The 13,922-nt window shown below is 37.8% G+C and overlaps 1 protein-coding gene across 3 annotated transcripts in view; it reads left to right on the plus strand.

Annotated features, from left to right (window-relative positions):
- Positions 1-7: 7 nt before the first annotated feature.
- KCNMB4 (potassium calcium-activated channel subfamily M regulatory beta subunit 4) overlaps positions 8-13,922 on the plus strand; it is a 111,495-nt gene continuing 97,580 nt past the window's right edge. For all 3 annotated transcript variants that reach the window (XM_034644450.1, XM_034644449.1, XM_019802731.2), the window contains exon 1: positions 8-411. In XM_034644450.1, the coding sequence (XP_034500341.1) occupies positions 76-411 (336 nt within the window). In that variant the 5' untranslated portion in view covers positions 8-75. The remainder of the gene's footprint in view (positions 412-13,922) is intronic.

The raw sequence follows: 13,922 nt of genomic DNA on the forward strand, positions 1-13,922 counted from the left end.
CCCCGAGGCAGTCGGGCTCGGCGCCGGGGGCGGGAGGGGGCGGGGGGAGCGCGCCAGCCGCCCGAGTGGGGGGCGATGGCGAAGCTCCGGGTGGCTTACGAGTACACGGAAGCCGAGGACAAGAGCATCCGGCTCGGCTTGTTTCTCATCATCTCCGGCGTCGTGTCGCTCTTTATCTTCGGCTTCTGCTGGCTCAGTCCCGCGCTGCAGGATCTGCAAGCCACGGCGGCCAACTGCACGGTGCTGTCGGTGCAGCAGATCGGCGAGGTCTTTGAGTGCACCTTCACCTGTGGCGCCGACTGCAGGGGCACCTCGCAGTACCCCTGCGTCCAGGTCTACGTGAACAACTCCGAGTCCAACTCCAGAGCGCTGCTGCACAGCGACGAGCACCAGCTCCTGACCAACCCCAAGGTAAGGACGCCCTGCGAGGGATGCCTGGCTCCTGCCGAGGTCTTGAGGTTTGGGGGAGCCTCGGTGTCAGACGCCGCGCAGGGTGCGCTGGAGGTATGCTCTCGTTCCTCGGAGGAGACGGGGGCGTTGGAGGCTGTACTGAAACCCACAGTGGGCACAGCCGGGAGTCCCGGGGCCCGGTCCTTCAGATGGGTTTGCATGCGGCGACTTGTGGTGCCCTGAGGTTTTCTTTACACATTTCTCTTGTCTGGTCTCACATTTTGAGACCTTGGCCCAGCAGAGTCCGGCGCCTACAGTGAGACGGACTTCGGAGACTTGCAAGGAGCCGAAAGTTAACTTTTCCTCCCATAAAAGCCAGTGGGTAGCAGGGATCCACCTACCCGGGCGCACGGTCAAGATCTGAGCTCCCACTGGCGGCGTCCAGCACTCGCTTTGGGAGGTCGAGGGGGTCTTTTAGGCTCCTTGGAAGATGTTAGAGGCTTCCTTGCCTGTCAACTCTAAACAGACGTTTTTAACTTGGGATGCAAAGATGAGGGTCGAAAACGACGTGGAAATCACACGCGAAATTCTGGTTTTGGGGGGTACAGAGAGCTCCTGATTTTCATGAAATATATTCTCAAAAGGGTCGCGAGGAAGCCTGGTGACTCTGTGTGTCTAGAGACTATCGGGAGCCATCTGGAGAACGGTAAAACTTACTGAAAATAGAAAACCCTTCGTGAAATGCACCGAATATTCCTTCCCTGGCAACTTTTTTCGTTCTCTCAAGCAAAAAAGAGAAAACCTGGTTAGGACTCGAGGGATGGAGAGTAGAGAGAGGGAGACTCAGAAAACTGTTCCCAGCGGAGAAAAAAACTTATAAAAAGCAGTGTCCTCGGTCTGTGAACTAATTGAGCTTTGTAGTGCACCTGTTTCTGCAAGAAGACATTTGTTTTTTATCTTCTCTTGGTCTGTTTTTACTATTCTAGCCGTTTAACTATGGAGTAAAGGTGTGTTTCTTCTTTAAAGTTACTGTCGTTTTCTCTCTTTGTGAGGGCTCTGCCCAAAGATCAGGCAGAAAAATATTGCAAAAGGGAATGACTCTTGTGTACACAGGAAAACTTTGTTAAATGTGACAAGATGTGTTAATACAAAAGAAAACACTTCTATGTTAGCATTTTAAGAGAACTTAAAACAAACTTACTATTTCTCTGCAGTAAAACTCTTGTTTCCTAAACAGTAAATTCTTGAATTTGGGAAATTTTAAAAAAGGAATTCCTTTTTTTAAATATGACTTCTCTTTAAAAAAAAAAAAAAAAAAAAGATGTGCTCCTGCTGACGAATGTATATTCATTTACCTAAAAATGAAGATAATATATAAAAAGTAAATATAAAAATACAGATTAGGTAAGGTATAATGGTCAATGTCTTGAAGAAGCCATGTCTCAAAAACATTTGTTAAATTAATCTGCTAAAACTCAGGAATTTCAAAGAGATCTTAGAGTTTTAGAAACATCACATTTTTTTTTTCAGGATTAAACCAGTAATATGGAAGATGGTGCCAAGCAGTAACAGTGATTTAGAAATTATATGGTAATTCATCATTTAGGAGGCATTGTTATAATTGGTTAAACACTGCTAATTAGTTTAAGATAGTGTTTCAGGCACTAATAATATAATACCTACACATATACTGTAAATGGCTAATATCTAATCAAGACATTGAGAGGTTAGAGTTTACTGCAAAAAGCCTGCTTTGTAATTTCCAGGCAATTTTGAAGGATCTGGCAGAAAAAGTAAATTGAGATCATTAGGACATAGATTTTAAAATCACTTGGAAGCAGTCATAATGCTTTATGTAATACTTCAATTTTTCTCTCTCTTTTTGTTGCAAATAATCTGTTTTCTTCAGTGCCAGTTCAGATCCTGGCAAAAATTGTTTTGAAGAAGTATCTGAACAAAATGACATTTTATAAAGTAAAGTATTCAAGAAATGATGGAGCTAGAGAAAGATATTTATGCTACCAAAAAGTGATGAACTACAATGCCCGTCCATTTAGTCAAGGTTTCCTCAGCTGCCCCAGTCAGTATATATCTCTTAATCCAAATTAGGATTACATTATAGCATTTATAGAGCCTAAGTTTGGTTTTTTTGCAGTCACCTTTCTACTTTTGGACAATTAAATGCTCAATTTGGAAATTGTCGTAAGCAATTAGTGATGGAAAAATTCAACATAGCCGGAATATCATGCCAGAGTCTGGTACAGAAGCAGAATGTGTCCACAGTACTCTTGTAATTAGGCAATACACATTGCCCTCTTCTGTTGCCTCTTGGGTGCCTACATCTTTTCTTCGCCTTAATTGCCTATTTATCGAAGGCCCTTTGTAGAATGTCTGGATTCCCTTCAGTGTCATGGATCCTAATCACCTTCAGTCTTTTCTTCTTTGCGACCCGCTATACAAGAAACCATTTAGGAAATCACTTCTTGGGGGGGGGGCGGGGAGAAAGAACAAGGACTCCCCCCCGCTTGACTCTGCTGCATTAATTATAGTTAAAAGTCAGGGAAAGGAAAAGAATATTGCAAATGTATAATTTCTTAAGCCACAGACTACCAAAGAAGATAGTGTGTATAAATGTGACCTTTGACTAATACTCTCTTTAAAGTATCTTTAAGTGCCGTTCAGCTTATTTATGTTTTGAATCCCATGCACATTGTCAAGGGTAATCACTACATCTATCCAGTCATGTAATATAGTATTCAAGTCAACTAGTTAAACATGGGGCGATGGCCCACTCTGGGATTTAGCCATAGTGAAACCTAAATGTGGCATCACCTTCCCCTTGCTACTCTTCCCATCACCGCATTATTTCTGAGGGGCTTACAGTTGTGTGGGCTAAGAGCTTCGGTTCTTAACCATGGCCATGCCAGAGAATCACTGGGGGGAACTTTAAAAAGAGATTCCAAAGCTTGGGTCCTGCCCTCAGGTCTTGGGGGAGTCCTGAGCCTTGGTGTTTTTGAAAAAAGTTCTGTGACTAATTCTAATCTGTAGACAGAGTCAAAAACCAGTGGCTTAGAAAACATACTCATCAATTGTGCAAGAAAGGTAAAATAACCAAAAGGATTCGTTGTGATTAATATTTGTGTGTTTCGGTCAAAAGGTGTTAGTGATGCTACCGAGTACAGGGAGCTGGTATAAAAGGAGGGACCCAAGGAAATTCTACATAAGTGTAGAAATGATCATTTAAAATTGGTTTAGTATAGGGGCGCCTGGGTGGCCTAGTCGGGTAAGTGTCTGCCTTCAGCTCAGGGCATGATCTCAGGGTCCTGGGATCGAGCCCCATATGGGGCTCTCTGCTCAGTGGGGAGCCTGCTTCTCCCTCTCAGTCTCCCTCTGTGCTCTCCTGCTTTCTTTCTTCTCTAAATAAAATCTTTAAAAATAAAATAAAATAAATAAAATAAAATAAAATGGGTATAGCATAAATGGAATGAACTTACACAGTTTCAGACATTTGATTTTGCATCAATGTATACACTGGGTGGCAAAGAGAAGATGAATTTTTAAACTACTTCTTGTATGTGCAACAAGAGAGTGGGTGATTAGAGGCTATATGTTTTATTTTTGTTCTGAGTTGTTTTTTTTTTTTTTTATTTCTTTCTCTGGTCTGAAAAACCTAGACACAAAGGAAGAAAGTCTGTTTCTAAGAAACCAGTATTATGAAAGAGAAATTCATTGAAGAGAAGAAATGCTTTAGACTTGGAGTGTATGCCCCCAAACTGGGTGTCCCTAACTGTGCTCTTGCGGCTTGCAGTCACCTTCTTGGTATCCTTCACATCCATACTAGCATGTCCCAAACCCCCGTCCCCCACTCCCCAGCCACACATCCTGTGTAGGCAGGGTGGTCTGCTGGGGTTAATTTCTTTTTTTTTTTTTAATTTCTTATTTTTATTTATTTATTTTTTGATATAAAGTTCGATGATTCATTAGTTGCGTATAACACCCAGTGCACCATGCAATACGTGCCCTCCTTACTACCCATCACCAGCCTATCCCATTCTCCCACCCTCCTCCCCTCTGAAGCCCTCAGTTTGTTTCTCAGAGTCCATAGTCTCTCATGCTTCATTTCCCCTTCTGATTACCCCCACTTTCTTTATTGCTGGGGTTAATTTCTGAACTCCATCCTTGAAATAAATATTCGGTGTGATATACTTTGTGACCTAGGGAGGTCCGTCATATGAAAACTAAGTAATAAAAGGCTAAGCTGAGTTGTGACAATTTCTCTACTGCCTATCATAGAGAAATACTCCATGATAAAAGTGGTTTGCTATGGTTTTTTCCTCTGGTAATTATATTAAGTAACTTTTGGTAAGTAAGTAAAATCCAATTCTGCCAATACTTGCTTAGCATCTGTGGTCAAAGAACAGAGCTAGAAACAGGAGGACGTACAAAGATAAGTTTATTCATTTAATTTTGTTAAATGCCTACTCTGTGCTATGCACACTGGCAGGTTCTGAGACTAGAACAGAAAGCAAAATAAAGTGTCTGCCCTGATGAAGTTTATGTTTCTGTGGATGGCGGCAGAAAAGAAATAGATTTATAATGTGATGTCATGTCATAGCAGGTGTGTAAAGAAAATTCAAGCAGCGTAAGGGTACAGACAGTGGTGGAAGAAATGAAGGGCTACCCTTTTGCATAGGATGGTCGATTAAGTGACATTTGTACAGAGGCCCAAAGAACACGAGGACATGAGTAGAGGCATAAAGAACATAAAAGAGTCAATCATGTGGCTGTCTGGAGAAAGAGTGTTTCACAGGCTGAGGGCACAGCAAGTGCACAGGCTGTGGGCAAGTGGCTGCCAGGCTAATGTGAGCGACAGGGAGGATGACAGTGCGGCAGGACTATAGCAAGCAAGATGGAAAACAGTGGGAGGTTACACCTTACAGATCATGATATGGATTTTGGATGCTATTCTACGTGTGATGGTAAGCTGTCTGACATTAAGCAGGACTGAGTTATAATTAGGCTTAGACTTCTACACAATGTAAAAGATCCCTCTGGACGCTGAGTTGAGAATAGAATTTGTGTGTGTTTGTGTGTATCCATGCATATGCACATGCTCGAGCATGTCAGTGGAGAGATACAGGGGCAAGATTGAAAACAAGGAGTCCAGTAGGCAAATGAGGATGATAAGTGAGATCAGAAGGGAGCACTGGTGCAGTTCACTGATGGACTGGTCAAGGATGACTCCACAGTTTGTGGTAAGCCCAACCGGGTGAAGGGAAGTGATTTTACTAGATGGTAATCTAAAGAGTAGTTTTGGAGGAGTATGAATGAAAAGCAAGAGTTTAGTCCTAGATATGTCTATCAGACACACAAGTGAGGATGAATCCATGTGTTTCTGCCCTCAATGAGAGCGTTCTCTAGCAGAGAACACTTATAACTATCAAAGGAAATTCATTGTTAAGTTCTGTAGGGAAGAACAAACACCATGATACAAAAATTTAGAGGAAAGATTAGGAGAAAAGCTTCATGGGGAATGAAACATTTACTATGAAATTTTGAGAATGAATAGGATTTTCATCTGGGGAGGAAAAGTAGGGAGGAATGAAGAGAACATTAAGGAAGAGAAAATGCCAAGAGCAAAGCTGTGGAGCTATGTGAGTACGGGCTGTTGGGGGGAATCACCAGATAGACCATGTGGTTGGAGCACCGGATACAAAGAATGGAGTCTTATGGCTAAAGCAGGAGAGTAAATTGGGATCTATCATGCCCAAGTCCTTGACAGCCGTCATGGGTTTGGGGACATTGGGAAACCCTGATAGGAAGAATAATGCTCCCCTCTACCAAGATGTCCACATCCTAATCCCCAGAACCTGTGAATATCTTATGTTCTATGGCAGTGGGGAATTAAAGTTACAGATGGAGTTAAGTTTGCTAATCAGTGGACATTAAAATAGAGAGATTATCCTGGAGGGTGTAGGGTAGTCACAAGGGTCCTTTAATGCGGAAAGAGGAGGTCAGAGTGATGCAATATGAGAAAGACTCAACCAGCCATTGCTAGCTTTGAATACAGAAAGGGGCCACGAGCCAAGGAATGGAGGCAGCTTCCCTTTGCAAGGAAGTGGGAAAACGCAAGAAAATAGATTGTCCCTTAGAGAATCCAGATAAGAATACAGCCCCTGCAGGTGTCTTGATTTTAGGTCAGGGAAACCCATTTGAGAATTCTGACCACTAGAATTTTAAGATAATAATTTTGTGTTGTTTAAGCCACTAAGTTTGTGTTACAGCAACAATAGGAATCTAATACAGAAGCCAAGGAAGATAATTGAGTAGGTGAGTAATAATGCTTTGATATTTAAAGCTAGGGTCAGAACTTTAAGAATCCACCAATATTATAGCTCTTTAGAAACAATCTAATCTGTGGACTACTAGGATTTTCCTGTCTGAGGTTACTTATTGTGATCCATCTCTGAAATATATTTGTTGTTTATGAAGATTTCAATTATTTCTAGGATCCCCCAAAATTATGTATCTAAAACACTAATCAGAAACTTTTTACTTTTACAAAAGAGATTTGTTATGTTACAATGTATTTTGGTTACATTTTGGGGAAAATGAATTTATTTTCTCACAAACTTACCTCAGTTATAAAGCTTTCTATAAGTTGTTGGCACGTTTTGTTTATTAGTTTTTTAATAGTTTTTTATTATGTTATGTTAGTCTCCATACAGTACATCATTAGTTTTTGATGTAGTGTTCCACGATTCATTGTTTGCGTATAACACCCAGTGCTCCATGCAATACGTGCCCTCCTTAAGACCCATCACCGGCCTATCCCAATTCCCCACCCCCCTCCCCTCTGAAGCCCTCAGTTTGTTTCCCAGAGTCCATAGTCTCTCGTGGTTCATTCGCTTCTGTTTATACCCCCATCATTTTTCTCTTCCCTTCTCCTACCAATCTCCCTGCTATTTCTTACGTTCCATAAATGAGTGAAACCATATGATAATTGTCTTTCTCTGCTTGACTTATTTCATTTAGTATAATCTCCTCTAGTCCCGTCCATGTTGCTGCAAATGTTGAGTAATCGTTTTTCTGATGGCTGAGTAATATTCCATTGTCTATATGGACCACATCTTCTTAATCCATTCGTCTGTTGAAGGGCATCTCAGCTCCTTCCACAACTTTGCTATTGTGGACAATGCTGCTATGAACATTGGGGTGCATATGGCCCTTCTCTTCACTATGTCTGTATCCTTGAGGATAAATACCCAGTAGTGCAATTGCTGGATCCTAGGGTAGCTCTATTTTTAACTTTTTAAGGGACCTCCACACTGTTTTCCAAGGTGGCTGTACCAACTTGCATTCCTACCAACAGTGTTAAGAGGGATCCCCTTTCTCCACATCCTCTCCAACATTTGTTGTTTCTTGCCTTGTCAATTTTTGCCATTTTAACTGGTGTAAGGTGGTATCTCAGTGTGGTTTTGATTTGAATTTCCCTGATGGCTAACGATTTTGAACACTTTTTCATGTGTCTGTTAGCCATTTGTATGTCTTCATTGGAAAAGTATCTGTTCATATCTTCTGCCCATTTTTTGATTTGATTATTTGTTTCTCATGTATTAAGTTTGAGAAGTTCTTTGTAGATCTTGGATACCAGTCTTTTATCTGTAGTGTCATTTGCAAATATCTTCTCCCATTCCATGGGCTGCCTCTTAGTTTTTTTGACTGTTTCCTTGGCTGTGCAGAAGCTTTTTATCTTGATGAAGTCCCACAAGTTCATTTTTTCTTTTGTTTCTCTTGCCTTCGGAGATGTTTCATGAAAAAAGTTGCTGTAGCCGATGTCAAAGAGGTTACAGCTTATGATCTCCTCTATGATTTTGATGGATTCCTGTCTCACATTGAGGTCTTTCTTGCATTTGGAGTTTATCTTTGTGTATGGTGTGAGACACATTTTGTTTATTTAAATCATTTTTTGGCACTCATCTTTGAATGAAGATGTCACGTTTTATTTACCTTGGTTCAATTTTTTTTTCCAGTCTTTAGTAGAGTTTCATATTCAGTTGAGTTCCTAGATAAATAATATATACATTTATATTAAAATTACCGTAATTACTCAAGTAAAATACTGAACAGAATGGTTTTTAATATTACGTATGTTTCTCGCTGTTCCTCATGCTGTGACTTATTCTCTAGGACACGTAACTGTGTAAAAAATTGTACTTTTGAGTTGTAGTCATATCCTCTTCTTTTATTTTAAATTAACCAGTGTTATAAATTGAAATTCATGGGTTATATAAATTATTTAATTGGTGACTATTTTTGTAAATAAACTAATTTAAATAAATTTATTTCATGCATTTGCCTTGTTCTGTAGCAGAATCCAGCAGATTGGGTCACTAGAAGGTCTGTCTGTATTCTGACGTACATGTGAAGGAATATCCATTCATCTAATTCTTCTGTATCATTCGTCTGATTGATACAGCAGACTGAAGTGGACTTTGAAACCTTATCCAATGTCCAGTTTGCTAGTTGTAATCTAACTATATTGCAGTAGCATATGTTGATGATGCATCTCATTAGGGAAAATTAAATCCTAAACTTAAATCTTAAGTCTTGTAAGTTTAATCCAATTTTTCTGTAATAAATTAATTTATATAATTGTTTTTATCAGGAGAACTTTATTTTAAAATAGTTCTAAAGAATAGAAAACCAGAAAATAGTATTGATTAGTGAATGCTAAATCCTCAATTCTGATGATTATAATTACTTCTGTTTTCTCTATTTCAAGGATAGAAATGGCAACAAAATTCATCTTTATCTCTCTAAAACCTGCTTCTATTCTGGAACCTTTTGTTTCTTTCAGTGGTACTATTATTCTCTGCTATTAATACTCATAAAAAATTTCACTGCCAGTGTCCTGTTAAGAACATTATCATTTGCTTTGATTATTTCAATATCTCTTTGCTGATTTCCTTATATATAGTCCATTTCATTCCGCAAACCAAGGGCTCTCAAAGTGTGGTCAGTGGACCAGTAGCATCAGTATCATCTGTGATTTTCTAGAAATTCACATTCTCAAGTCTCATCATAGGTCCACTGAATCAGAAACACCACTCCAGTTTCTGACTTAGTAGTTCTGTGTTGAAGTTCAAGAATTTGTACAGTAAAAAAGTATATTAATAGGTGGGGAAAATGAAATGATATAAAGCAAACAGTCCAAAAGAAGGCAAGGAAAAAGAGAAAAAGAAATGTAGACAGATGGATTACCAACAACAACAAAAAAATAATAAGATAGTACATTTAAACCCCAATTTATAAGTAATTATATTAAATATAAGCGGACTAATTTCCATTTAAAAGACAGAGATTGTGGACTGGAAAAAAACAAACTGAAATATATGCTGTTTTTAATAATCACACATAAAATATAAGGACACAGAACAGTTGAAAGTTAAAAGATGGGGAAATACGCATATAAACATCAATCAGAAAGAAAGAAAAGACAAAAGAAAAGCTGAAATATCTGCATTATATACAGTAGACTTTGAGGCAAAAAAATTGTTACTAGATAAAAAGGGACATTTTCTAATTATAAAAAATTTAATTCAACATAAATTAACAGTTAAATACTGGGGTATACCTAAAAATATAGCCTCAAAATACTTAAAAAAAAAATAAAACAACTCAAAGGAGAAATACACAGGTCTATCATGATAGAGATTTTAACACACCTCTTTTTGTGACTAATAAACAGTCAGACAAAAGTAATATCAATACATATATAATAGATTGAAATAACATGTTTAACAACAGACACAACTGACATATAGAATAGTGTATCCAGTTGTAGCAAGGTTCTCATTATTTTAAGTGCTCGTATAACATTTACAAGAACTGATCATACCCTGGGCCATAAAGTAAGCCTCAACAAATTTTAAAGGAGTGAAATAATAAAGATTATATCCTCAGTGGAATTAAAGTAGCAATTGTTAAGTTTTACTGAAAGACATAGAAAATGTGGGAAGTTCATCAGGGAAAGAATGAAGTTATGAATAAATGGTGCTTGAACAATTAGCTCTACACAAAAAAGAAAATTTGACACATACTTCACACTCATAAGAACCAGTTCCAAATGGAAGAAAAACTAAATATGAAAACTATAAAACTTTCAGGAGGTGGCATGGGAAAATACCTTTATGACATTTGTTTAAGAAATATTTTCTTTTTCTTTTTTTTTTTTTTTTTAAGATTTTGTTTGTTTATTCAACAGAGAGACAGCCAGCCAGCGAGAGAGGGAACACAAGCAGGGGGAGTGGGAGAGGAAGAAACAGGCTCATAGTGGAGGAGCCTGATGTGGGGCTCGATCCCATAATGCCGGGATCACGTCCTGAGCCAAAGGCAGACGCTCAACCGCTGTGCCACCCAGGCGCCCCAAGAAATATTTTCTGAAATGAGGCTAAAAGAACAAATCATTAGAGGAGAAGATTGATACATTTGAAGACATTAAAATAATTTCTATATGACTAAAATTATAATAAACAAAGTGGAAGTATAAACCAAACTCTAGTGGAAAATAACAGCCAAACAAGTAATAAACAATAAACAAAAATGAAAATGTCTACAAATCATTAAGACAATGGTATATGACATAATGGGAAAATGAGCAAAGGATATGTACAAGTGATTCATGAAGAAAACTCAAGTGATTAATAAATGTGAAAAGATGCTCAATTCCACTAATCTCAGGGAAATTCAAATGACAACAATAATGGAACACCATTTCACACCTATCAGTTTGGCAAAACAGTATGACCCAAGTGTTGGTGAGGATTCAAGAAAATGCTAAGTTTTACCCATTGCTAGAAAATTGGTTCAACCACTTTAGGAAAATAAATCAGACATATTAAGTGTAACTGAAGCTGTGCACACCTGACAACCCAACAGTTTCATTTCAAGGTATATTCTCTAAAAAAAAAAAAACTCTAACACATGTCCAGGGAAATATATATGTATATGAGGAATTCATTGCAGAATTGTGTGTGGTAATGAAAAGTAGAAACAGCCTAATTGAATTAATTAGGATATTGGATGGGATACTTTAACAGGAACCTAATCACAGTGATCTAAACAAAGCAGGTACTAGTGTTTTTTGTTTGTTTGTTTTTTCTTTTGTAAATGTCTGAGCCTATAGGCATGGGGCTGTGCCAGTCTGATGTAGAAGGTTACCTGAAGACCCAGGTTCCTGCCGTCTTGTTGCTCCACCATCCCTTAACATGTTTTTCACCAACTTGATCATGTCTACCTTTCAGGCAGTAGGACAGAGGAAAAGAGAATATAGAGCGCAGGCAACTTTCTTTTTTAAAAAAAATTGCATGTAATTCACTAAAATGATATTTGTCCTTTTAATAGGTATTATTTTTAGTATAGTCACAAAATTGTGCAGTCATCATCACTGTCTAATTTCAGAATATATTCATCACTCCCCAAAGGAATTCCGTACACAGTAGTACTCATTCCCCATTCTCCTAACTTGGTCATGATTTGTAATCCTTTTTATATGTTCCTAATTTGGTTTGCTGACATTTTCTTGAGGATTTTTGCATCTATGGTTATCAGGTATATTGGTCTGTAGTTTTCTTGTGATACCTTTGTCTGATTTTGGTATCATGTTAATAGAATTAGTTGGAAAGTGTTCCTTCTTCTATTGTTTGGATGAGTTTGTGATTATACACCATGATCAAGCAGAATTTATTCCAGGAATGCAATGTGGTTCAATGTGCTAGAATCAATCAATGTAATACACCATATTAATAAAATAAAGAACAAAAATCACATGATTATCTCGGTATATGCAGAAAAAACATTTCACAAAATCCTCTTATGATTAAAAAAAAAATCAATAAACTAGGAATAACAGAGAACTTCCTCAACCTGATAAAAGCAACTATGAATAGCTAATATACTTAATGGTGAAGGACTGAAAACTTTCCCCCTAAGATAAGAAATGTTGGAGCTTCTACCCAGGACAGTTAGGCAAGAAATAAAAAGACAGCCGGATTGGAAAGGAAGAAATAAAACCACCTCTATTTACAAATCACTTGATCTTGCATAAAGAAACTCCTAAAGAATCTACCAAAAACAAAACAAACAAAAACCCACCTATTAGACATAATAAATTCAGCAAGGTTACAAAATACAAGGTCAATATACAAAAATAAATTGCATTTTTATATACTAACAATGAACAATCTAAAAATGAAATTAAAAACAATTCTATTTACACTATTATCAAAATAATAGAATACTTAGGAATGTATCTCATGAAAGAGTATTTTTAACGAAAGAGTAAAAGACTTGTACCCTGAAAACTACAAAACACTATCAAGAAAAATTAAAGAAGACCTAAATAAATGAAAAGATGTCCTTTGTTTCTGGATTGGAAGACTTAATATTGTAAAGAAGGCACACCTCCCAAATTGGTCTTCAGATCCATTATAACCCCTATCAGTTGGATTTTTGTTTGTAGAAATTGAAAAACCAATCCTAAAATTCATATGGAAATTTAAGGGACTCAGGATAGCCAAAATGATCTTGAAAAAAGAGAACAATGGTGGAAGACTCACACTTTACAATTTTAAAACTTACTGGAAAGCTGCAGTCATCAAGACCGTGTGGTACAAGACATACCAATCTATGAAATAGAACTGAGAGTCCTGAGTAAATGAGCACATTTATGGGTAATTGTTTTTTGGCAGTTCTGTCAAGAGCATTCAACAAGGAAAGAACAGTCTTCTTTTTTTCTTTTTTAAATTATGTTCAGTTAGCCACTGTATGGTACATCATTAGTTTTTTGATACAGTGTCAATGATTCATTAGTTACATATAGCACCCAGTGCTCATCACAGGATGTGCCCTCCTTAATACCCATCACCCTGTTACTCCCTCCCCCCACCCAAGAGCAGTCTTTTCAACCAATGGTGCTGGAACAACTGTACGCATGCAAAAGAATGAAGTTGGGCTCCTACCTCACACCATATACAAAAACTAACTTAAAGTGGATCATAAACCTAAATGTAAGAGCTTAAACTATAAAGCTCTTAGAGGAAAACATAAGTGTAAATCTTTATGACTTTGATTTAGGCATAGTTTCTTAAATATGACTTGAAAAGCACAAGCAACCAAAGGAAAACTTGATGATAGGACTTAAACACAATTAAAAACTTGTGTTTCAGAAGACACCATCAAAAATTGAAAAGACAGCCACAGAATGAGGAAAAACATTTGCAAATAATACATCTGATAAAGATTGAATATCCAGAATAAAGACATTTTACAACTCAACAATTAAAAAGGCAGATAAGCCAACTGAAAGATAGGCAAAAGATGAGAATAGGTATTTTTCCAAAGAAGGTACACAAATAGCCAATAAGCACATAAAAATGTGTTCAAATGTGTACAAGATGTCTTCTTGGGGTGATGAAAACATACTAAAACCTTTTGAGGCAGTGACTGCACACTTCTGTGAATCTACCAAA

This window comes from Ailuropoda melanoleuca, chromosome 15 (assembly GCF_002007445.2).
Source record: "Ailuropoda melanoleuca isolate Jingjing chromosome 15, ASM200744v2, whole genome shotgun sequence".
Lineage (NCBI taxonomy): Eukaryota > Metazoa > Chordata > Mammalia > Carnivora > Ursidae > Ailuropoda > Ailuropoda melanoleuca.